The sequence below is a fragment of the Humulus lupulus genome, chromosome 3 (genome assembly GCF_963169125.1).
Source record: "Humulus lupulus chromosome 3, drHumLupu1.1, whole genome shotgun sequence".
Taxonomy (NCBI): Eukaryota; Viridiplantae; Streptophyta; class Magnoliopsida; order Rosales; family Cannabaceae; genus Humulus; species Humulus lupulus.
This window is the reverse complement of record NC_084795.1, coordinates 18,846,621-18,871,372: the sequence shown is the minus strand read 5'-3', so window position 1 is coordinate 18,871,372 and position 24,752 is coordinate 18,846,621. Positions and strand designations below refer to the sequence as shown.

Sequence of the window (24,752 nt, the reverse complement as noted above, 5' to 3'; positions counted from 1 at the left end):
CCCACCTGAACATAAACATGATAATAGGGAATTTCTCCCTCATAAACATTCATTATATAGGGACGTACATCTCCCTCCTTACTTATTTGGGACTTAGGTCTCCCAAGCAACACCTCTACTTTAACGCTTTCAGTAACTTGTCTGTGAACATTAAGCGTGCTTATGCATAATAAATATAACATTATTGAAAATAACTTATGCATAAGAACATGGCAGGATAACATATAAAGCATATAAATGCACATAAGACACATAAAAGACTTGTATTGTAGATGAGGATTCTACTTACCTTGCGTCTTGATAAAACAACCGAAATTGTTAGCTTCCTGATAAAAATACAAACTATTAACTTACATAAAATCTACATGATGTAACTTTAGTTTATAGTTGTTATTCTATTTTTTTTCTTATTTTATTGTTTATTTTATGTCTAGGCGTATGGTCATACTATATTTGTCCATGGGAAGGTTCTGGTCTAAAAGTCGTGGTCATGGTCATATGGAAATGTCCAGATCATAGTATCAGTCCATAATAATAGGGAATAAGGTCATATAATAAAAGTCCAAATAGTCCAAAGTGTGACCATAGCCTATATATAAGTTTAGTATTATAAAGATACATAAAAAATAGTTTATATTTCAATTTTTGGCATTTGTAAAATATGACAACATGGTAAAATAATCCATATATAAATTTTAGCATTTTAATGGCATAGTAAAGTAATCTATATAAATTTTGGCATTATAATGGCATGGTAACATAATCCATATATAAATTTTGGCATTATAGTAAAACAATCTATATATAAATTTTTGGCATTATAACGGCATAGTAAAATAATCTATATATAAATTTTGGTATTATAACGGCATAGTAAAATAATCTATATATAACTTTTGGCATTATAACGGCATGGTAAAATAATCTATACATATATAATAACTAAATAACTGAAATGAAAGGCTCGGGAAAGAGCTTACCTAAAAGGTTTTCGTAGGCTATCGTTTCGGACAGAACTTCGCCTAGATCTTCAAGGTTTAGAACTTTAGAAGAGTGTTAAGAAGATTTTTTTTTTTTGGTAGAGTAAGAGAAAGAAAATGAGGATTTTGTGATTCAAGATGAGTTTTGGAAGGGCTATTTATAGGAAAATTTTGCTAATAAAATATTAAAAATATCAAGCATAGTGGAATAATAAAATATTCAAAATATAACACATGGTGGTTTGCTAAAGCCATCATTATATCACTACTGCATCATCATGTGGGAACCATGGGGTGGACCCCGCTGTGGGACCCTTGTGGACCCCACTGTGGGACCCACTATGAATAGTACCTGGTGAATAGTAAAAAATGAAAATTTCTCAATCTTCTTTAACATTTTTTACTCACAAACTTTTCTGAAAAAGTTTCTCTAACATCTATAAATTAATTATTCTCATGTATTAGTTACTTCAACAACTTAGAATTGTTAAAATCCCACAATAGAATACACCTATATCCCCAACGGTCATGATCACTATTCACCAACGGTCATAAACGGCTAGTTTTTGTCCTATAAATACTTGTTCCTTCAACCAATTACTTGCACAACTTCTTCATCTCTTAACCTTCTATATAAAATTCATCATCAAATCATAAATTTCTCTTTATTTTTCATAACTTTAGTGATTGTTTGCTTGTATATTGCATCATTCTATGTGTATTATACTAATGAAATGCCCATGAATGTTATAGTTGCATATTCATTAGTTATTCTTCCACTTTACTTAATAGCTCTAGCATTCGGTTAGCATTGTAATGCACTCAAAAGTATGAATAAAAATATCTTCTCTTATTTTTCATAATTGTTGTAATGTAAATGGGAGTTACATATAGTTAATTAGAATCAATAATTAATGCCAAAATTATATCCTGTTCAAATTGTGGGATAGCTGCATCGCACCAATTTAATTAACTGTAGTTTAGTTTTAGTTTTAGTTTGGTTTCACTTAACTAATTTAAGTGGCTTAATTTGTTAGAAATATAAACCAGCCAAACCGCACCATGAGATCTATAATGTGATGAAATGCCTTTATTTTTTCATCTATTTAAATTACTAATATTACATTAGAACTGGATAATATACATATAACTATTTTTTATATATAATTACTAAAATTCTTATTTTTCTTGCTTTCTTTCATATCAAAGCACATAAAACAAAAACATTTATCTTCTTGCATGTGACTCCAATTTCTTATGTCTCGAACCTTTTTCTTTCGTTTCTCGTGTCTTTATATCAAATCAAGCTTAAAATTAGGTAAGTAATGTCTTGTGTTTTGCGACCATTTTATTTATAAATAAAATTAGATTTTTATACATACATATATATATAAATATTTTGTAGATGCAAGTAAAAAAAAAATCTTTTGACAATGATATGCAAGTAAAATTTAACCTAAAATAAAAACAATATAGAAAATCCATACATGTTACGGACACCATTTATATATAACACTATGGTACCAACATTACTTAATGAAAATTGATATAATTTAGTATCAATAAAATATATTGTGACGATATTTATTTTTTTTCTAATGAAATGAAAGCATCATCCAAAGCTATAATAATATATGAAAAGTCTCCTTTTCATTATTCATTCATTCTCACGGCGATTAGATTATATCTTATATAATTAAGAACACAATGATTCATGATCATCAAAGTTATATATCATATAAATCATCCTATTAACTTTTATGCATGTGACAACAAATCGTCTGGGGCCAAGAAATCACACATTTTTGCATTATTTTGTTATATACAAAAAAAAAAGGAAAAAAAAGGGGAGAGAAAACCGATAAAAAGGAATGTCATGTGTATGAATAATAAAAAGTTTGACTTGAGTGCTCTCTAAAAGTTGTTAAATTAAGTGGGAAAAGAAAAGGTTTAGTAATAATTATAACAATAATTTTAATCATATTAATAATTAATCATTAAAGCCAGAATTCAAGGAAGAATGTGCTGGTACTTTAACTAAATCCATATATTATTCTAACACAAACACATGATCCAATCATTAAGAGGTCGTAAATATAATCATATTCATATTATTATATATAATATGATTAAGTAGTTCGTACGTACCATGTACCATGTTATATGCTCTTCATATTCTGTATTTAGTGCCAATTGGCTTTGTATATATATATAGAAATTATTGTACCTAAATGTACCATTTCAAATACGACTTATGCATATATATAAACACACCTTTGATGACTTTTTAATTAATAACTAATTATGCCAATGATTTATTTGAATAATAATGTGATCATTTTGACATTTTCTTCTTGCATATATCAAGCTTTTGGAAATTTTTTAATGCATGCCTTCTTATTATAATGCCCAAAACTTTTTTGCATTTCCTTATAGCCTGGCTGCTACTATATATAATTATATATATATATAGTCATCACTCTATTTAATATAAATCGTTATTGACGGTGTTATTATAATGCACTACTATATATAGTTAGATTACAATAATGCATTCTTATATGCATTGACATAGTAGTATATATATATATATATATCTAGATGAATTATATAATAAAAAATATTAGTGCCATCTTTAGTCAATTTATTTATTTTTTTTTATTAAAAAAAACAGTTCCCATTGGTCAAATAATAAATATAAATATAGGTTAAATGGGGCACATTATCTCCCCACTCACAATGAATAAGTTATAATAGTTGAAACTATAAAATTTAGCTCAAAATCATCAAACACACTTCGTTGGATGAGCTAAATCACTCGTGTAAATTGGCTTACCATATTTCTCAACTCCACATGTAGGTAAGATTTACCTCTTCTTCAAATATTCTTTATTATTATTTTAGTTATTTTCATTAATTATTTCTCTTTCTAAATTATTTTTTTTATTCTTTATCTTATTTTTCTATTATTTTAAATAATAAAAATATTTAAAAGTATAATACTTAAATAATATAGAGAAAAGATATAAAGAATATATGGTCTAACGTAAAATTAGAGATAAAATATAAAAGATAATGTTTTGGTAATGTATTTTAAAAAATAGAGTAGAATATGGTTCGGTTAGGTTGGGAGTGGTCTAGCAAGAATGAATGCAGATGAGGTAAAAAGCACTACGTACTGATATGGATGAAGATGTATAAGCATCAATGCAGCTTCTGCCAACCACATGGCTCTTGCTCCTCAGCCTCATGTTCATGTTATGTGATAATAATAATATATATATATATGATAATAAGGGTTTTCTGTATTATAAGCATGTGAAGATCGAACCAAGTTGGCCAAGAAGTCCCCAACCAAAACAAAAATGATGATGATGATGATGAGCCTACTCAATAATTTGGTGGTCTCTCTCTTTTTAGCCATATATTTATATATGAAAACGTTTGCCGTAGACTAATATATACCTGGTTTTGATAATCATATAATTATTTGCATTTCCATTATATATGCCCAACCCCACATATATAATATTTCTTATTAATTCATTTTAATAAATTATCTGATAAATTAATATAAAGCAACACTACACGAGAGAGAAAAGAGCTTAGTTGATCAATTTGCTTTCAAGTCATCGTACGCGCTTAGTACGTACTATATATATACACTTAATATAATTAATGATTAATTAAGCTGTATTATGTTAACAACTCTTTCTCTCAAATTTTATTTTTGCATCATTTTTTTTCTTCAATGAAGACCATTTTTAAAAAATTAAAAAAAATGCAAAACTATTATAACTATTTGAAAGTTGAATCACACAAGCACATATATAAATATATATATATATATATAAGTATATCTACGTACGTACTTTTTAACTCCAGCACAGCCTTTGTATGTGAATGGACTTAATTATATTCATGGTTTTATAAAAACAAAAAGAAATAAATATAATATGTAGGTAATAAATGTGGTTGAAAATAAGAGGTTTTAATTGAGCAGTACGTATGGTCCCTACTCATATATATATATATTTATCAATTTTTTTTATGCCGTTACATAAATACACACTATTCAACCACGTGAGCTTCCATAATTATTCCTACACTACTCTTCGAGACTTTAATTTTAACCCAAAGTTAAAAAAATAATAAAAAAAAACGGCTCTAATTATTATTACCTATCTATCTCTCTTATCATAAAGTTATGTAGATTTTTTTTTCACAAAACAGTAGTACTCATTCAGTTTATTTCAACCAAAAATAGAGAGGGGTAACACTATATATAAATATATGTACTATAAATTCACATTACAGATAGAGTAATTTCTTGCCATTTATTCACCTTGGATTAGGTTATTAATTTCTAAGTCATAGCTGAACACACAAAGTTAATTACTATATAATAATCTTTCTGTTTTTCGAAAGGTTAATATTAATCATTTTTTGTATGACCAAATTAAGAAAAGTTATTGTAACGTAAAGTAAGCAGTATATTAAGGGAGCTATGAGTTAGCTAATGCTACGTCTGTGTTTAATGTGGAGATTGATCATGATGTTGATGATCATCATCATATATATATATATATGGCTACAAAAAGTTCAAGATACGTAATGATCATATGATACATAATTCATATATATATATATATATATATAAAAAAATATATATATATAGCGATCTCTCTATCTCTCTTTCTATATATCTTATCCACTTTATATTTCCATAAACACGATACTATATATATAATGGCCCCCAACACAGACAAACCGTGCAGATTCTATCATTGATGTACATATATCATTCATATATATATAATCAACAACACAAAATTGGCTGATCGATAATCACAATAATTACACATGCCAGGTGTCAACAACCCAGAAGGGACACGTGTACTTTACATCTATGATCAAATACACTAAGTGGGATACATCGATGATAATAATGTTACAAAACACAAGTCATCCCTCTACTCATCAAATTTCATATAATGCAGGACTAACTTTGGTATTATTATTATTATTGGCTCCATCTCCAATATAATGTTGTGTCTAACTATACATATATATACATACATATTGACCCTACCTGGGAACGTGTATAGTAGTAATTAGTTGATCAACAACCACCATTAACGGCCAGCCCTAATTTGTAGCTAAGATTCTGATAAAAAAAATGGGAATCAAAGGGTTCATATCTGAGCTCAGACCTCTGATATGGGGCCCAATGTGGGAAGAAGAATATAATGGGAACAAAGCTCACATGGGTTAACGTGCCCTTTCCCAAGATAGATAGAAAGAGATGCCCATGTCAGCCTCTGGACGAATGGTACGGACCCCATGTGACCTAATTCAATTCAGTTTTCAGAGAAACACTTACATTGCTCATATTGATCATTTATTAAATATAAAAGGGTGACACGTGGAAGATGACCAAGTCATCAATGATCCACGTCATCACCTTCGTTTCACTATGGCTGAGAAATTAATATACTTCTATATATATATATATATATTTCAAGTACTCCTCTTTACGAGCTTTACGGATATAGCATGTGTTTTCTCCAGAATACTACTGTGTATATATATATATATATATTGTATGAGCTTCATTTTTTTTCAAGTACCATTTTACATGTTATAACATAAAGATATAAATACAAAACTATATAACTATTATTATTATATATAGTCTAGAAATACAGTTGTGGGGTTGTAGAGATTTGATTTGAAAAGCTATTATTAATGATAGTAGTTTTCAAAGGACTAGTGTGCCTATTGATTGATATATCCTAAAGTAAATAAAAATTTATTAATTATTTCGGCCTTTCATTCAATATATATTTATAAAAATTGTGGTCTACCAAACCTCATTTATGAAAGAATCTATAAATGGAATGCAATAATCTAAAGGTGTGAAAAGAAAACAAAAAGATACAAACCATTAATATGGTATCGCTCTAAAAAATAGAAGCTAATAAAGCATACCGATTAATTAAGAGTAATTTTAAGGATATATAATTGCCATTAAGAAGTGACATTATTACCTAATGTGATTTTAATGCAAGCTAGCTAGTACTATGAGATTATTGAGTGTTTTTATATTAGTGAAAAATACAATATTATAAATTTAATAAATAATAATAATAATATATAGAAGAGATAAGAAAGCAGGGGCTCTATATATATATATATATATATACATTAATTTTCAGCACTATATATAGTAGTGAACCATATACACACCGACAATAATGAAAAAAATTCAAAGTGAAAAGTGTCGGTGTGTATAGTTAACTATTGTAGATTTGAAAAAAAAAACTCTCAATTTTATCCTAAATGAATCTCACTATATATGTATTTTTCTCATTAATAATTATTGGTTATTAGTTAGTTTTGGTTAATTTCATGGAAAAGACTTAATTTGAGCTTTAAACCACAAGTTCTAACACACTAACATGGATATATTTTTAACATAGATAGATTGCTTAACGGCCAAACAATGTAATGGAACCGATTTAATGGAGAAATCATGGAACTAGTGGACCCCAATAGAATATATATATTGTTTAATCGGCTTCTTTTATTGATTATTCCCTATATAAACACACACCCTTTTCTCAATTTTCATCACTAAAGAATCTCTGCTCTCTCTCACTCTCTTTTCTCTCTCAAAGAAAAATCCTCACAAGTTGTCATGGCAACAATGGCAGTGCTCTCATTTCTACTATTTTTTCTAGCTCCAACTCTCATTTCCTCTTCCCCAGTAGTTGAAGACCCTGAACTCGTAGTACAAGAAGTACACAAGTAAGTATAATAACAACATTTTAATATATGTGATATTATATTATTGTACCAAAAGAACACATTATTTCAAATTAATGTGACGTCGTAACTATAATTATAAATCTCAATTTTGTTGCAGGAGCCTTAATGAGTCTAGAAGGAATTTAGGCTTTTTATCTTGTGGAACAGGTAACCCCATTGATGACTGTTGGAGATGTGACCCCAATTGGGAGAAGAACCGCAAGAGACTAGCTGATTGCGCCATTGGGTTTGGAAAACACGCCATTGGTGGCCGAGATGGGAAGATATATGTGGTGACTGACCCCAGTGACCACCCTGTGAGCCCCAAGCCAGGCACACTCAGGTATGGTGCCATCCAAGATGAGCCATTGTGGATCATTTTCAAACGTGACATGGTGATCAAGCTCAAACAAGAGCTCATGGTCAACTCATTCAAGACCATTGATGGGAGAGGAGCCAGTGTTCACATTGCTGGTGGACCATGCATCACCATTCAGTTTGTGACAAACATTATCATCCATGGTCTCAACATTCATGACTGTAAACAAGGTGGTAATGCCTATGTTAGAGACTCTCCTAGCCATTATGGGTGGAGGACTTTGTCTGATGGAGATGGGGTTTCGATTTTTGGTGGTAGCCATATTTGGGTTGACCATAATTCTCTCTCCAATTGCCGTGATGGCCTCATTGATGCCATTCATGGATCCACAGCCATTACTATCTCTAGTAATTACATGACACATCATAACAAGGTCATGCTCTTGGGCCACAGTGATAGTTACAAACAAGACAAGAATATGCAAGTTACTATTGCTTTTAACCATTTTGGTGAAGGACTTGTCCAGAGAATGCCAAGGTATTTAATGATTTTTTTTTAATTAATTATTAAACTCTTGTATCAATATTTTAAGACCTGATAGCAAATGGGATTGTGCTGAAATTTGCTCTGTTTTCTTGCAGATGTAGACATGGGTATTTTCATGTGGTGAATAATGATTACACTCATTGGAAAATGTATGCTATTGGTGGAAGTGCTTCTCCTACTATCAACAGCCAAGGCAATAGATTTCTTGCTCCCAATGATAAATTCAGCAAAGAGGTAAAATAATAATAATACAATTCTTTTGACTTAATTTCTTTGAGGCTATAAAAGTAGTAGTAGTAGTAGTAACATAAAATGGTCCTTTTTTTACCAGATTACAAAGCATGAAGATGCACCTCAAGGCAAGTGGAAGAATTGGAATTGGAGATCAGAAGGAGACTTGTACTTAAATGGTGCCTTCTTCACAAGATCTGGGGCAGGAGCTTCTTCTAACTATGCCAAGGCCTCAAGCTTGGCTGCTAGACCATCTTCTCTTGTTAGTACAATCACAGCTGGAGCAGGCACACTTAGGTGCAGGAAGGGCTCTCGTTGTTGATCATTAATTACTTTCTTATAATACATTTATATATAATTATAATATATATATATATATATATTAAGGCTCCAACTTTTTGTCTATAGTAATCAATAATGGTAAAGTTTTGTGGGAAGGAAAAAAAAAAGTGATGACTACAAATCTACTTAATTGTAAGTATAAGGTAATAGAGTTTGGACTTATATCTTCTTGTATATCAAATTTGACTTCCAAGCTTTTTACAACCTTAGCTTGTTTCTTTCTAAAAAATAACCCTCCATTTAATATGGGGTTTGGTTGTAAGAAACAATAGCCAAAGTGTTGATTATATATGTATTCTTTTTTTTTTCCTTTCTTTTTCTCTTGTTGAAGAACAATGTTTCATTGAATTAATGCCTTCATATATACTTCTGGGGTTGTGTTGATTACTCTAGATGTTATTGAGAAACTTATTATAAGAACAAAGCTTTGATTTTGTAGTAATAGTATGAGATGTTGTTTGTCCTAGTATTTAATAACAACTAACAACTAAAGCCTCCCACCATTAAAGCTTCTGTACCCAACAAACCACAGATTCAGTTCAGTTGCTATAAATGACCCCAACAAGACTCCTAATAATGTCTCAACAATATTAGCATTACCATACAAATGCCATAAATAGCAATATATCGTCGGCAGAGTTGAAACACCAGAAAACGATGAATAGTTGTGTTTTTCTTAATACAACAAGTTCATATAAAAGAAGATTAAATTTTGGTGCTGAATCTAATAAATAGACAAATTACATGAAATTCTATGTCATCACTACCAACACAGAGGGTCATATAGAACTAAATTATGTCATCAAAATCTTTAAAAAAATTGAACTTGAGCTTTGTTTGATTTGTATTATATATGCAATCCCTTTCTTGAACTTATTTGAAGAATGAGAAGAGGACAAAATACAAGAAAAAGAGGAAGTGGGAGGCCTTTATTTTTATTGAAACAAACAAAAAAGACATTAAATGAGATAAAATAATAGTAGAAAGATTGTAGAAAAAGACAGAATCTCAATTAGTTAACTGATATGTGAATGGAGTGAGGCTATCTACATTCTACAAACAGGTGCAGCAGCAGCATAATAATGAAAGATTTGAGAATCTCCTTGAAAAAATGTGAAAAACAAAACAAAACAAAACAAAACTGAAACTAATGGAATGGAAAGGCAATCCAAAAGAGCCAATCAGTTGTAAAGCACCACTCCACTTTAGGCCAAAGCCACAAAAGAAATTATGCCAAAGTTAATCTTAATAAGATTAATGGGACCCTCCAAATATTTTTACTGTGTTTTTCTTTTTCTTGGTAAAAAAATGTATATGACGAACCGACACAGAAGTAGGAAGACAAGAGTCATAATATGCATTGATTATAACAGAATAAAAAGAAAAAAGATTAACTAAATCAAATGAGTATCAATAAAAGTCTATGTTTTTCATAATTTCCATACCAAAATAGAACAATATAGTAAATGGAATGAAATTTAAAGTCCAAGATTCACACCAAAAGAAATGGAGGGTAAAGCTTTGTTTTTAAGCTTGCCGTGCCGTGAGTGAGACTAAGATAGAGAGAGGCCGAGAGGGTTGCTTGCTGCTGCTGCTGCTGCTGACACTGTAAGACTGAGAGAGGCAGAGATGAGAGAGAGAGAGAGGCCTCAGTCTGAGAGGCTTGCTGCTCTGCTGCTATCAAAGGAGGGGCCAAGCCAAGACCAGAGAGAAAAATTACCATCTTTGTCAATGTATTGTCGTTTTTGTAAATACGGTTTATTCTATTATTATTCTCGAAATATTGTCATTTCTTAGTTGTTGTCGTTTTCCTCAATACTGTCGTTTTTCAAGCTTATGCGTTTTCTGCAATTATTGTCGTTTTTCAAACTTTTTGTCGTTTTTTTAATTACTCTAAAATTATACGCAACACATAAAAATTAAATCTAAAAAATAATTATGAAATTTTTCTCCTGAATGATCATTGATACCCATAAGTCATCCCTAACCAGAAGTTGAGATAGCCAATAATAAAAAAGTGTGACAGTCTATTAACACAAAAGGAGTAGCAAATGCCATAAAATTTCAATGAAGCCACCTCAAAAAAGCTACTACAAGCAACCAAGTATCCATCAAATTCAAATATTGTCAAAAAGTCACTCTGTAAAGAAAACCACATTCATGCCGAGTGAACCATACAAGGCACCTTTCATTTATCATAAAAGCCCAAAACTTAGTACTCATTAGGGGAGATAACATCATCTATTTTCAATATCATCTTCACAACTTGTGTAGCCAGCAAGATCTGCTGCTGCTTTCCAATGAGTGTCTCAAAAACATTCTGCTCACGCATGTCATTAGTGCCAACATCGTTGCAATCGATTCCGCAGTAGGGATTGTTCTCCTGAAAACCAAAACCAGAACGGAGATAGATATTATGCCACTAGTAACAGGTCAAGATCATAAGGTGATATTTGAATGAGACGAAACATGCAAGGCAAAGCTAAAACCAGGTAAGATTGTCCCATTTACCTTGATTTGCTGAGATTTTACGGCAGACAGCGTTTCAATGGGTTGGAGACCACTATTCTCCGCTAGTGCCATAGGTACAGCATCCAGAGCATCAGCAAATCCTCTGATAGCATACTGTGATAGGAGAAAGAATAAAAATAGTGAGTACATGTAAAGGATCGTACAGTTAGAAAAAGATACAAGAAAGAAATTTTCTTCTAACCTGCTCAACTCCAGGGTATTTATCTGCGGCTGCCTCTACAGCAACTGAGCAAGATATCTCAGCTGACCCACCACCGTAGACAATAGAATTGTTACGAATAAGATTCCTAGCAACACACAATGCATCATGGATACTACGCTTGGTCTCCTCTATCATCATTTTGTTACCTATTGTGTCAACCACAAAACCTCGTGTAAGATTACCAAATGCAAATACTTCAAGATGGTTTTTATCTCTTTTATTCACCATCCATTAGTTCCCAACTCCAAATTATTATATGAAAACTAAATTCAGTGGCATTGCAACATGATAAAAAAACCTACCTCCACGGATAAATACAGTTACAGCCCTTGAATTTGCACAGTGTTCAATGTACAGCATTCGATCCTTCGTTGTACCAAATGCTTTCTCTCGAACAATTCCAGCCTAATTTTAAAAAATGAACAGTTTATTTTGTTTATTATTGTTGACCAACGTGTAATTAAATAATGCAAGAAAGAAAAGAATCCAAATGTACCTTTCCCAATTTCTCAGGAGTCAACTCCTGGAATCTTGGCACAATTCTTCCACCTAGAAGGGCATTACAATTAGTAATTCAAACAAACAGCCAAAGAAAGAAGCTAATGATATCTATTAAGTGGGAAAACAATTGAAAAATATATGAATAAATTCAACTATATATCATTTAAATGAGACCCACCGGTGGCTATTGCAATCAGTTCCAACTCTACACCACCAACCCATCTTACAGCAGGTAAGTTTCGGTGCATCAAAAGATGATTTGCTTCATCATCAAAACCCCATTGACAGATTACCAAGGTAGCACCAACATCCTGAAAATAAATAAACAAAAATTATACACATATAATGAAAAAAAAATCTGTCTTTCAGTGTACACATAGCAACAATAAAAACTACAACCAACTGCATAAGCAGATGAAACAGATCATAAATCCCATAAAATCTAGACAAGGCAATCAAAGTGCAACTACAAGAATAAATGTAAAGACCTTGTTTTTCATCAATAACTAAAAAATGATATGACCACAGGAAAAAAAAAGGCAATGTCACCTTGCATTGTTGAACCATGTCGTCAAAGTACTTTTGTTCTTGCCCACGTAAAGTTTGGAACTTCTCCACAGTATCAATGTCAACCTTATGTTTAGTTTTTGGCTTCGGGGGCTCAAAGGGGCATGTCAAGATAGCAATTTTAGCATCTTCAATTTGCTTAGGCATCTGAGGATGGCTCATATCCTTGTCAAGAATAATTCCATATATCAGCTCAGTATCTTCCAATTTGCCCCCCACTTTACCCTCCACCTTTATTAATTCTAAATTAACATCCTTCCTCTCTAAATCTGCAACGGCAAGAACTGCTTTAACAGCAATCTCAGCCAAATCACGCTTACACCGGTTCACACTGCAAGATTATAAAGATAGTATTATTCCCAATAAAAAAAATACGTAACAGAAGCACTTATATCAAAGAGATGAATAAAATATGATTATTCAGTTCCATGGCTTACAATAGAAATTTGACTAAAATTTACCACAACGGTTGGATAAGTTTACCACACCAATAACAGTGCATTGTGCAACCAAAAATTTCTACTTCTATTTAGCAAAACCATGTCCAACCAGCAAGACAAACATTATAACAAAAAGATGGAAATATTTTCAATCACATCATGATGTCCAATAAACTACAAAGTTAGCAAAGCAAATCGTCAACAAACCATCATAAAATCACAATACTTACATCTTTGATGATAATGTGGTCATACAAGTTTGAACTAGAGGCTCTATATTTGATGCATCAAATTCGTATTTAGTAGCTATTCGCTCCAGATGCTCAACAGCTATCCTTGAGGCCATTTCATAGCCCTCAGCAACTCGAATTGGATGAATACCACGTTCTAGTAGCCTCTCAGCCTGCTCCAGAAGTGAACCAGCCAAAACAACAACCCCAGTTGTCCCATCACCAATTTCGTAATCCTGACTACGCGACAGCTCGACCATCAATTTTGCAATTTGGTTGTCAACATCCATCATCTCCAAAATTGTTGCACCATCATTTGCTTCATAAATAGGATCCAAAAAAGACAAAAAGGGTTAGCCTAAACTTAACATATTGCTAGACAGAGGGTTTAGGGTTTATGTAACAGATCATGAAGTTCAAGATGTCTCCTACAGATAAAACAACCTAATAACTTCTAAACAGAGCTACCCATCTTTAAGTAAGGGATCATATAGCTTGAAACGCCTGCCTTCTTTATGCCAAGGGACCAGATATTTACAGACACCAACTCCAAATTACTGATTGTTTCACATTTGGGTCTTTACCAAAATAGATCCACAAAGTAAATCACGAAGAAATCAAACACTAATAAACCCACTATTTACAGAAATGAGAAATCCACATACTTTCCGCTGAATAAGCAGCGCCAAATGAGAGAAAGAGCGAAACTTACAAATGGTGACATCGCCATCGGGGCTCTGGAGCATCTTGTCCATGCCCTTGGGACCGAGAGAGGTCTTGAGGATTTGAGCGACGGCTTTACCAGCGGAAATGTTGGCCTTCTGAGCATCGATGCCTCTTAATCTGGTCTTCTGCTCCTGCTCTTTGATGATTATGAATGGCCTTCCGTACTCATCGAAAGCCAGCGCCATGGCGATTCTGTTCCAGGTCTCCCACTACTATGTGGAAGCTTTGAGAGAATTCGAGCAAAGCTGGTTCGTTTCACCACTCTGATTTACTTCACTGTCTCGTACTCACCAATCTTCTTCATAAGCCCTAACTCCCTCGCTCCGCTTTTCGGTTAGGGTTTGAACTTTGGACCTCATCTTTTGTGTGTCGGGCGACTCAATATTGGGCCTTCCTCTCAATTTATGGGCTAAGTATTAGTGGCCAAGCTTTTAATGGGTTTTTTTCATAAATACACATTTTTATGTTTTTTTTACATTTTTACAACCTCTAATTTTTTTTTTCAATTTTACTAACTCAAATTTTCAAAAAAATAATTTTAATGTTTCATAATTACAAAAATACGGCTTCAACTAGACATCAACCCTACAACACTACAATTTTGAAAATAACTTAAAATCAATAGACATCAACTCTATTGTAATATAGTGTTGAAAAACACATGCAAATCAACTTGACATCAACACATTGCATTAAAAAAAAAACTAAAAAACAATAACAAGATTACATTGAAAAAACTTATTTTTGTATTGTAAAATGTGTCAAAAAAATAAAATAAAAATATATCTCAAAAAATTTGAACATAAACCCAAAATAAACTAAAAAATAACAATATAAAAAAATAACATTGAAAAACTTGCATTGTAAAATGTATTAAGAAAAAATAAAAATTTACTTAATTAGAAATTAACTAGACAACAACCCAAAATATAATTAAAAAAAATTAAACATATACCCAAAATCAACTTACACAACAACAATAAAAAAAAAACTGAAAATTTTTATATTTACCAAAAATATACTAAATAAAAAATAATATATATTAGATATCAACTTAAAATATAACTCGGATCAACTAGACATCAACATACTACATACTAAAATGTAAAAAAAAAAAAACTTAAAATATACTAAACTCACAAACAAAAAAACATTCTTCTCGATAAAAAATCAACTAAGTATCAACCTAACAACTACTCATATATTCAAAATCAACCAAAGTATATATTAGTATTATATTTTACCTCATGAAATTATTACTATTACTATTATTGGTGCAATTATGTAATTTACTACCAACATTATTTATTATTTGTCAAAATATATATATTTTTATTATTATAGTTATGTATATGAAAGTAAAGTTTTCTTCCTCTTATTTATTGTACTTCCTCATTACAAATAAATAATAAGGCAGTGATTCTAACAAGAAGCTCATTGTTAAATTTTCCATCCCCTGTATCTCTCTCACAAATAAACCGTATAAATGTAAATACCAAATGAAAAATGTAAAACTGAAAAATACTTGTAAATAACACTACTTTGTTTGTTTGGAATTTTTATAAGGAAATTACATCAAATATTGGATTTTTTTCTTAAATTTTGAAAAATATGGCAGTTTTTTTTTCTTTAATTTTTTTATGGTATATCTTTTGTTTGTTTACATTTTTATGGGAGTTTTTTTTTCCCATATATTTGTATACCATATTTTATCTTTTATATATTTTTAGTAGTTAGTTTTGATATATTTGAAGATTATTTTTATAATTTTAATCTATTTGTATTATTTTTTATCATTCATATTTTATAAAGTATATTTTTTACATAATTCTTTGAAGAAAAAAATCTGAGATCGTCATCACCATACTTTTTATTCTCATTTCTTCTTCTTTTCTTTCATTTTTTATCATCTTCAATCAATATTTTAGCAGCAGTAACTAGTTAACACTATCAAAACAATTTTAATTTTTTTTTTGTGATAGTAATCATGTGCCACTGTCAATTTTTTTAGTAATGTGTGGCAACTGGTTATAACAATAAAAATCAGTTTGATTTTTTTAGTGGTGTTGTAGTAACTAGTTACAACTATAAAAATAAATTTGATTCTTTCAGTAATGTACCATCATCAAAATATCAATTGAATTATAACTGGTTACTTAGTGAGATTTGGAAGAAAAAAAACTAATATGAAAAAAATAAACTAAGTTGACCGTGAAGGTAACTAGTTACAACTAGGTCTGAAAAACAAAATAGATATGAAAAAAATAAGTTGCAATTGTAACCGGTTACTTAGCTAGACCTGGAAACAAATAGAATCACAAACAAAAAATATAAACTGGTTATAATCGGAACTGGTTACAAATTCAAATCTAAAAAAAAAGGGATCAATCACCATGGTACCTGGTTACTTAGTCAGATGTGAAAACAAAATCAGATCTAAACAAATAAATCTAAATTAATCGTTATTGTAACTGGTTATAACTAGATCTAAAAAAATATGAATAAAAAGAATCAGACGTTATTGTACCTCGTTACTTAAACAGATATGAAGAAAAAAAATCCATAAATCATAACAGATTGTGACTGTAACCGGTTAGGTTTAGAAGGAAAAAATAAATAAATATAAATTGCAAAATCATATTTGAAATGGCAAAACCTAATGTGAAAAAGAAGAAGAAGAAGAACAACAACAACAAAGATAATAAAAATAAAAGTAGATCTGAAGAAGAAGAAGAACAACAAAGATAATAAAAATCAAAGTAGATCTGAAGAAGAAGATGAAGAACTAGAGGGGCGGAGGTACGTCACTGTCAGGGGCGGGGGTGGAGATGCGTCATCATCGTTGTGTCGGGCGGGAGTAAAGGTAGCATCGGCGGTGGAGGGGTGAGATGAGAGAACCAAATAGGGGAGGAGAGAGAGGAAGAAAGGATAAAAGAAATATATCGTGAGGGAGAGAGGAGAGAGTGAGAGAGAGTTTTATGTATTTATGAACATGATAATCTATTTTTTTATATTTTATGGAATTAACATTTTTTTTTTCTAAACTTATTTGTATAATTATTATTTTTTCTCATAAATATAGAAACTATATTTATTTTTCTAATATTTATGTAAACTTTTCATTTCTACTCAGAAAAGATTAATTTCACAATTACTATTTACTTTTTAAAATTATAAATTTATAATTAAAGATATGTGACATTTCTGTATTTGCTAGTAAAATACACCACTATATTTTATTATTGGAGTATTATATGGTAGGGACTTCAAAAAGAGTCATACCAGTAGGGCTCTTTTGTGTTCTCAACCCGTGAACAGTTTTCGGCGCGATTTTATTTATGACCATGTATATTGTAGTTATTTAGAGCATCCTGCAAATTTTCAGAAAATTTCGAATAATTTACAGTGCCGAAAACTAGGTTTAAATATGTTATTTTCTACGCGCATAAAAAAATTAGTCACGCGTGCAACAACCTGTTTTTAAACTAGTTTTCGGCAATGTAAATTATTTAGAATTTTCTGAAAATTTGCAGGATACTCTAAATAACTACAATATACACGATCATAAAAAAAACCGCACCAAAAACTGTTCACGAGTTGATAACACAAATGAGCCCTTTTAGTATGAAAATTTTGTCACAAAAAGCACTAAATAGTAAAAAACAAAACTACTTTTTTTCTAACTCCAATGGTCACTATCGGTCACATTAAGTTATTTCAATTTTAACTTATTATTTTAAAAATATATTCTAAAAATAGAATTGATTAACACGATGTTAATATATAGACCATACGACTTTTTATTTTTTTTGTAAATTCCTTTTTCTTGTAAACTACACCACTATATTTTATGGTTTACTGTAAAAAAAATTGTGAAAAAAGTCACTAAGTATCAAAGTAATTTTTTCAACTATAAAATGCACTCTCCTTCGTTATTTTAAGAGTATTGTTACCAACACTACTTAATGTTACATATGTTATTAATATAATTTAATATCAAATCTCACATAGTTTAATTTTTAAATTAAAATATGCAGGACTCAATATTAATCTACAACAATCATACTATAAGGTGTTGGGCACCATAAATTGCAAAATAGCAAGCTCATATTTTAAAGTCTTCATAGATTATTACGATAAATAAATTTGGGTTTGTGATTGGCATGATGTTAATATTAGACCATACAACATTTTTTTTAAAAAAAATTATTTTATATTGGAAAGAATTAGTTGATTAAAGGAGAATTTGATTCAACTATTATTCTTTCTTACCTGTAAAACTATATTTGTTTCCATAAATTGTGGAGAGTAAAAAGACAAAAACAGAGAAATGGAGAACTAAACACGACTCATATAGGGCAGTTTACTAAACATAGCATTAACAAACCTTGTCAACCCCACGGCATTCCTCGTAGCACGCAGCGCAGTCTATGGTGTCTCCAACCAACCAAACTCCCTCATATCTGTTAATAATATAAACTCATGCAGATCACGAAACCTCGTTACCAATCATCATCCTCGTACAGCTCTGCTGTTTCTCTACTCTGCCTGAGAGAACCAGCTACATTATATCATATTCTTTCTTTGTTTCTTAAGACGACAACAAATGGCACGCCCTGTAGTTATCATGGCTCTCCTTGCCATTGCCTTTGTCGGGTTGGTTTCCGCCGATGGAAACAGCGAGATCATCAAGGGTGGCACTGGTGCTGCAGCGGCAGCCGCTCCTCTCCCAGCCGCTGGACCCTCCAACGACAATGAAATTGGAAACACAGATGGAGATGGGCAGGCGGACGACGTTGCAGAGGCCCCCGTTGGTGGACCTGTTCCTCCTGGTGCATTCTCTCCAACTGATTCTCCATCAGGTGGAGCAAGTGGCCTCGTGGCGCTATCTGCTGCCTCGGGCACTGCTGCTGTTGCCCTGGTTGCTGGCTTTTTATTTTAAGCAAAAATTGATTTACATGCAGATATTACTCATACCTACACTTACTCTTGAGATCATCTAATATTGCTGCAATCTCTGAAACATTGTTCATAATTACTAGTCTCAAAACATTGTATAACTAAACTAATAGTGTAAGTATATTTATAACTTTTCATAATATACCATATGAATTTCTGGCTAGGAAAGATAGAGAAGCTTTTCTACCATTTTGTCAAATATCCTCTTCATGCATGCAGCTAGCTACATACATATGATTTTGATTTGAAATTTGAACAAGAATAAAAAATATGTATATTTATTTACTTTGTTATGATCGATCATATACTATACTTTTATGAAATATAATCACATTATGTGATGAAATATCCATAGTCAAACATGGATAAAGAACACAAATTCAAAGTTTATGTCCCTGTAAAAAGATACCAGCAAAGAATATTCACCCAAATCAACCCAACCTATACTCTACCAGCAAAGAATTTTTACACCCAAATAAATTTGTAAGAAGAAATATTCACCAAAGGCATAGATTTTATGCCACATCTCCAACATTTCTAAACTATCTATTGTAAATTTTTTGAGTGATCACAACAACAAAAGCTACATAATAAAATAACAATGGCCAGCAAAACAAGATAGCTTACTACAAGTTTGCATCAAAAGAGAGGTAAGACCAAAACACCTAAAATCCTGGCCATTTTGCCATGGATATGATAGGCCACCGATCACCTATGTTTACTCTAGGAAGTATAAGGGTAAACGTGAGGGTGAGCAGTAGAGAATAAATGTGAGCAGAGTTAGTTATGAGAGAAATGTTATTGTAAGGGAGGGTGTACCTACTGTGATGGGGTAGGGATATAAAAAGGGGACTTGTCTTAGTTAAAGGTGTGAAAAAAGTGTATTCAGTAAGTGGGAGGGACTAGGCTCTCGGACACCTAGACTTCAATATATATCATTCCATTTTTCTCTGTTCTGTGTTGTTTTTTTTTTCTGGTTTGTTTGTTGTTTGGTTATCTGAAATTGCAGGGAAGTCTATCAAAGTGGTATCAGAGCAATCCGACTTCCATGGGACCTAAGAGGGATTCACAGTTTGACAATTTGGAGGAGAGGCTGGAAGAAATTCAGACGGGAGTTCAAAGGGAATTGCACGACGTTAGAACTGAATTTCAGCAATTCCCTAAGGAATTGGAGTCGTTGAAGCAAGAAGTGCAGAGGTTGCCGGCTATGGAGAAGAAGATGGATTATCTGGTTGCACATCTGACTGTGTTGTTGCAAGCTCAGGGGAATCAGCAAGCCGATCTCACAGGGGGAAGTCGAGATCGATCGTCTCGGGCAGGGGACGAAGGGCCATTGCGAGATACTGTTCCGCGTCCTACGGGACTGCACAGCCCACCACCGCATCTGGAATCATCGCCGCCGCGCCACCAGTGGCCACCATGGACGCCGGCCAATCCGAGGTGAATATGGGCCCAGATTTTCGCCCCCTCCGCATGGAGTTGCCCTTGTTTTCGGGGGAGAATCCGGATGGGTGGGTTTATCGCATTGAGCGTTATTTTTTACTCACTCGCATGACTGAAGCTATGATGTTGGAGACGGCCATAGTCAGTTTAGATGGAGATGCACTGACTTGGTTTCAGTGGGAGAATCAGAGGCGTCCTATTACTTCTTGGGCAACTCTGCGGAGGTTGCTCATCCTTCGATTTAGAGCTGCTCCGATCGGGTCTCTGTCGGAAGAGTTCCTTTCTGTGACCCAGCAGTCGACGGTGAAGGAGTACCGTGCGAAGTGGGAGATCCTAGCTTCACGTGTTCCTGACGTTCCAGAGCACATATTGGAGGGAAGCTTCATGCGTGGGCTGAAGGATGACATCAAGGCTGCTCTCCATATTTTACAACCTCTAGGCCTGGCCCAAATAATGGAAACAGCACAGAGAGTTGAGGAGGGGCAACAATTGTTTATGGCAGGCCCACACCCGAAGCCCAGTTTGCAGAAATCAGGCCCAAATTTTAATCAGAATTTTAGACAAACCCTAACTGGTTTGTCTACACGATCTATGCCGCCAGCCACTCAGGGAGGACGTCACCAATCGTTTCCAGCAGCCACCAACACCAGGCCGACCACCACGCCGCCGTCGAGGTCGCCGCCACCTTTCCGCCGTCTCACGGAGGCCGAGTATCAAGAGAAGAAAGCTAGAGGAATCTGTTTCAAGTGTGACAAGAAATTCTATAGGGGGCATGAGTGTGACCAACGAGCATTACAAATATTGTTGATTACAGACGAGGATGATGGCGGGGGCACAAAAGAGTCGCTGCCACAATCACCGGATTCCGGCGAAACAGAGGTGGTGGAGGAGACTTTGGCAACGCTATCTCTTAATTCTTTGGTGGGCATTTCCTCCGCCCATACCTTAAAATTGGCAGGCCACATTGGACAACGACCAGTGACGGTGTTAGTCGACAGCGGCGCCACTCACAACTTCATCTCCATGGATGTGGTGTCTCAAGTGGGCATTCCGATTACAGCTACAACCTGCTATGGTGTATTGCTGGGTACTGGGGGAAAGGTGCGAACCGAAGGTGTGTGTGCTCAGGTGGAATTGGATTTGGGCGCAGTACGGGTGGTGACTGATTTCTTGCCTTTGGAGTTGGGAGGGGCAGACGTGATCTTGGGCATCAAGTGGCTGGAAACCTTGGGAAATATGCAGGTTAATTGGAAAACAATGGTTATTCGTTTTGAAATGGCAGGAGTGTGGGTGACGCTACAAGGAGATCCGAGTTTGTGCAAATCCCCTATTTCCCTTAAGGCGATGATACTGTCGGCAGAGAAGGAAGCTCATGGGTTCTGGGTTCATTTTGGGCACGTGGCCGTGGGACAGGAGGTGGACACTCAGCAGCTGCCACCGATGATTACAGATTTGTTGGACCAGTTTCGTCAGGTTTTTTGCACACCAGTGGGGTTGCCTCCTAGCCATGGGCGTGAGCACACTATCACCCTTAAGGCAGGGTCGGGACCGATTTCCGTTAGACCCTATCGTTATGCACAAATTCAGAAGGATGAAATTGAGAAGTTAGTGCGCGAAATGCTCAATGCCGGCATCATACGCCCAAGTACCAGCCCATTTTCTAGCCCGGTTTTGTTAGTAAAAAAGAAGGACGGGAGTTGGCGTTTCTGCGTTGATTATCGGGCCTTGAACAGAGAAACGGTGGCTGATAAATTCCCTATTCCGGTGATCGATGAGCTCTTGGATGAGCTTTATGGTGCCACGGTCTTTACCAAGTTAGATCTCAAGTCGGGCTATCACCAAATTCGAGTCACATCCAAGGACGTGGAGAAGACAGCTTTTAGAACTCATGAAGGTCACTATGAGTTCTTAGTTATGCCTTTTGGGTTGACAAACGCGCCGGCCACGTTTCAAGCCCTCATGAATGACGTTTTTCGGGAGTACTTAAGGAAATTTGTTCTTGTGTTCTTTGATGATATTTTGATCTATAGTACGTCTTTGGAAGAGCATACCCACCATCTTCACTTGGTCCTAGCACGCCTACAACAACATCAACTCTATGCCAATCAAAAGAAATGCCTATTTGCTCAAGAAAAGGTGGAGTACTTAGGCCATATTATCTCTGCCCAAGGAGTTTCAGCGGATCCCAGCAAGATTTCAGCCATGGAAACGTGGCCAACACCCAAGAATATACGAGCATTGAGAGGATTCTTGGGCTTGACGGGGTACTACCGCAAGTTTGTGAAGGGTTATGGTGGGATAGCAAGACCTTTGACGGACCAATTGAGAAAGGATGCCTTTGGATGGACACAAGAGGCGGAGGAAGCGTTTGGTTGTTTGAAGGCAGCGATGTGTTCGGCACCGGTTTTGGCACTTCCCAACTTTTCCGCACTATTTGTAGTAGAGGCGGATGCCTCGGGAGGAGGTTTAGGGGCGGTTCTTATGCAAGACAGCCGCCCTATAGCTTATTTCAGCCATGCTTTATCACCAAGAGCTAAGGCCAAATCGGTCTATGAACGGGAGTTGATGGCGATTGTGCTTGCTATTCAAAAATGGAGGCCTTATTTGTTGGGTCGGAAATTTTTAGTGCGCACGGATCAAAAGAGTTTGAAATTCTTGTTGGAACAAAGGTTGGTGGCAATGGAACATCAAAGGTGGCTTACTAAGCTCTTGGGTTATGATTTTGACATTCAATTCCGGCCCGGATTGGAAAACAAAGCTGCTGATGCTTTGTCTAGAGTGTGCAATGACGCTGCCTTGGCTGTCATTTCAGCACCTAACTTGATCTCCATTCCCGATTTGCAAGCACATGTGGCGACGGACCCAGCCTTAGCGAAGATACTTCAAGAACTGTCTCTAGGGAGGCCGTGTGGGGGTTTCTCACTGGTGCAAGGGTGTTTGAAGTTTAAAGGCAGATTGGTTCTTCCTTCATCATCTCCTTTCATCCCTCTCCTTCTACAAGAGTATCATGGCAGCAAGCTAGGGGGTCATTCAGGGGTTTTTAAAACGTTTCAGCGGCTGTCAGCGGACTTATATTGGAAAGGAATGCGTCGGGATGTTCAGAAATTCGTCACAGAATGTTCGATTTGTCAACAACACAAGTACCTTGCTCAGACCCCAGTGGGTTTGCTACAACCGCTGCCTATTCCGGAGCAAATTTGGGAGGATGTTTCTATGGATTTTATAGAAGGATTACCACTGTCCAACGGGTTTGATTCAATCTTAGTAGTGGTGGACCGTTTAAGCAAGTATGCCCATTTTATTTCCTTGCGTCACCCATATTCAGCAACTACTATAGCCGCTGTTTTTGTTAGAGAGGTGGTGAAATTACATGGGATTCCAAGATCTATTGTCTCCGATAGAGACAAAATATTCCTGAGTCTTTTTTGGAAGGAACTTTTCAGGTTGCAGGGCACGGCGCTGAAGCAAAGCACGGCATATCATCCTCAATCGGATGGCCAAACGGAAGTGGTTAATCGCTGCCTAGAGACGTATTTGCGCTGTTTTGTTAGCCTCAAACCCAGCCAGTGGGTACGTTGGCTCCCTTGGGCAGAATACTGGTACAATACATCTTTTCACTCCTCCGCTGGCATGACTCCCTTCAAGGCAGTATACCACAGAGATCCACCTCCTTTGCTGCGATTTGAGCCTGCTAGTACGCGTGTTTCAGAGGTAGAACAGACTTTGCAAGCACGGGATGATATTCTGTCCTTGCTGAAACAAAACCTCCAGCGAGCTCAGCAGAAAATGAAGCATCAGGCAGATAAGAAACGGCGGGATCTTCAATTTGCAGTTGGCGACATGGTTTATGTGAAGCTCAGACCGTATAGGCAGCGAAGTTTAGCGAAGCGTAAGAATGAGAAGCTGGCGCCCAAGTATTTTGGT

General features: G+C 34.4%; 3 protein-coding genes across 3 annotated transcripts; 2 read left to right on the top strand and 1 right to left on the bottom strand.

Annotated features, from left to right (window-relative positions):
* The first annotated feature begins 7,585 nt into the window (after positions 1 to 7,585).
* On the top strand, positions 7,586 to 9,615 carry LOC133822261 (probable pectate lyase 5). Its single transcript, XM_062254540.1, has 4 exons — positions 7,586 to 7,790; positions 7,909 to 8,646; positions 8,751 to 8,889; positions 8,987 to 9,615. Exons 1-4 carry the CDS (start codon positions 7,681 to 7,683, stop codon positions 9,206 to 9,208), a joined length of 1,209 nt encoding a protein of 402 aa, XP_062110524.1. The 5' UTR covers positions 7,586 to 7,680; the 3' UTR covers positions 9,209 to 9,615.
* A 1,643-nt stretch (positions 9,616 to 11,258) lies between these two features.
* On the bottom strand, positions 11,259 to 14,762 carry LOC133822260 (T-complex protein 1 subunit epsilon). Its single transcript, XM_062254538.1, has 9 exons — positions 14,413 to 14,762; positions 13,701 to 14,019; positions 13,013 to 13,361; positions 12,642 to 12,774; positions 12,459 to 12,511; positions 12,265 to 12,367; positions 11,942 to 12,108; positions 11,740 to 11,853; positions 11,259 to 11,611 (listed from the first exon to the last, which is right to left on the bottom strand). The coding sequence occupies exons 1-9, from the start codon at positions 14,609 to 14,611 to the stop codon at positions 11,441 to 11,443; spliced, it is 1,608 nt and encodes a 535-aa protein (XP_062110522.1). The 5' UTR covers positions 14,612 to 14,762; the 3' UTR covers positions 11,259 to 11,440.
* Positions 14,763 to 18,784: 4,022 nt separating this feature from the next.
* LOC133820970 (anther-specific protein BCP1) lies at positions 18,785 to 19,751 on the top strand. The gene has a single exon (XM_062253519.1). It carries the CDS (start codon positions 19,033 to 19,035, stop codon positions 19,366 to 19,368), a length of 336 nt encoding a protein of 111 aa, XP_062109503.1. The 5' UTR covers positions 18,785 to 19,032; the 3' UTR covers positions 19,369 to 19,751.
* Positions 19,752 to 24,752: the final 5,001 nt, after the last annotated feature.

Excerpts from the sequence above, each read along its gene's own strand:
- LOC133822261 (XM_062254540.1), top strand. The coding sequence starts at position 7,681 with ATGGCAACAATGGCAGTGCTCTCATTTCTACTATTTTTTCTAGCTCCA. Across the intron at positions 8,647-8,750 it reads CTTGTCCAGAGAATGCCAAG|ATGTAGACATGGGTATTTTC; the intron begins GTATTTAATGAT and ends GTTTTCTTGCAG. Across the intron at positions 8,890-8,986 it reads ATGATAAATTCAGCAAAGAG|ATTACAAAGCATGAAGATGC; the intron begins GTAAAATAATAA and ends TTTTTTTACCAG.
- LOC133822260 (XM_062254538.1), bottom strand. The coding sequence starts at position 14,611 with ATGGCGCTGGCTTTCGATGAGTACGGAAGGCCATTCATAATCATCAAA. Across the intron at positions 13,362-13,700 it reads ACCACATTATCATCAAAGAT|TGTGAACCGGTGTAAGCGTG; the intron begins GTAAGTATTGTG and ends ATAATCTTGCAG. Across the intron at positions 12,775-13,012 it reads ACATGGTTCAACAATGCAAG|GATGTTGGTGCTACCTTGGT; the intron begins GTGACATTGCCT and ends ATTTATTTTCAG.
- LOC133820970 (XM_062253519.1), top strand. The coding sequence starts at position 19,033 with ATGGCACGCCCTGTAGTTATCATGGCTCTCCTTGCCATTGCCTTTGTC.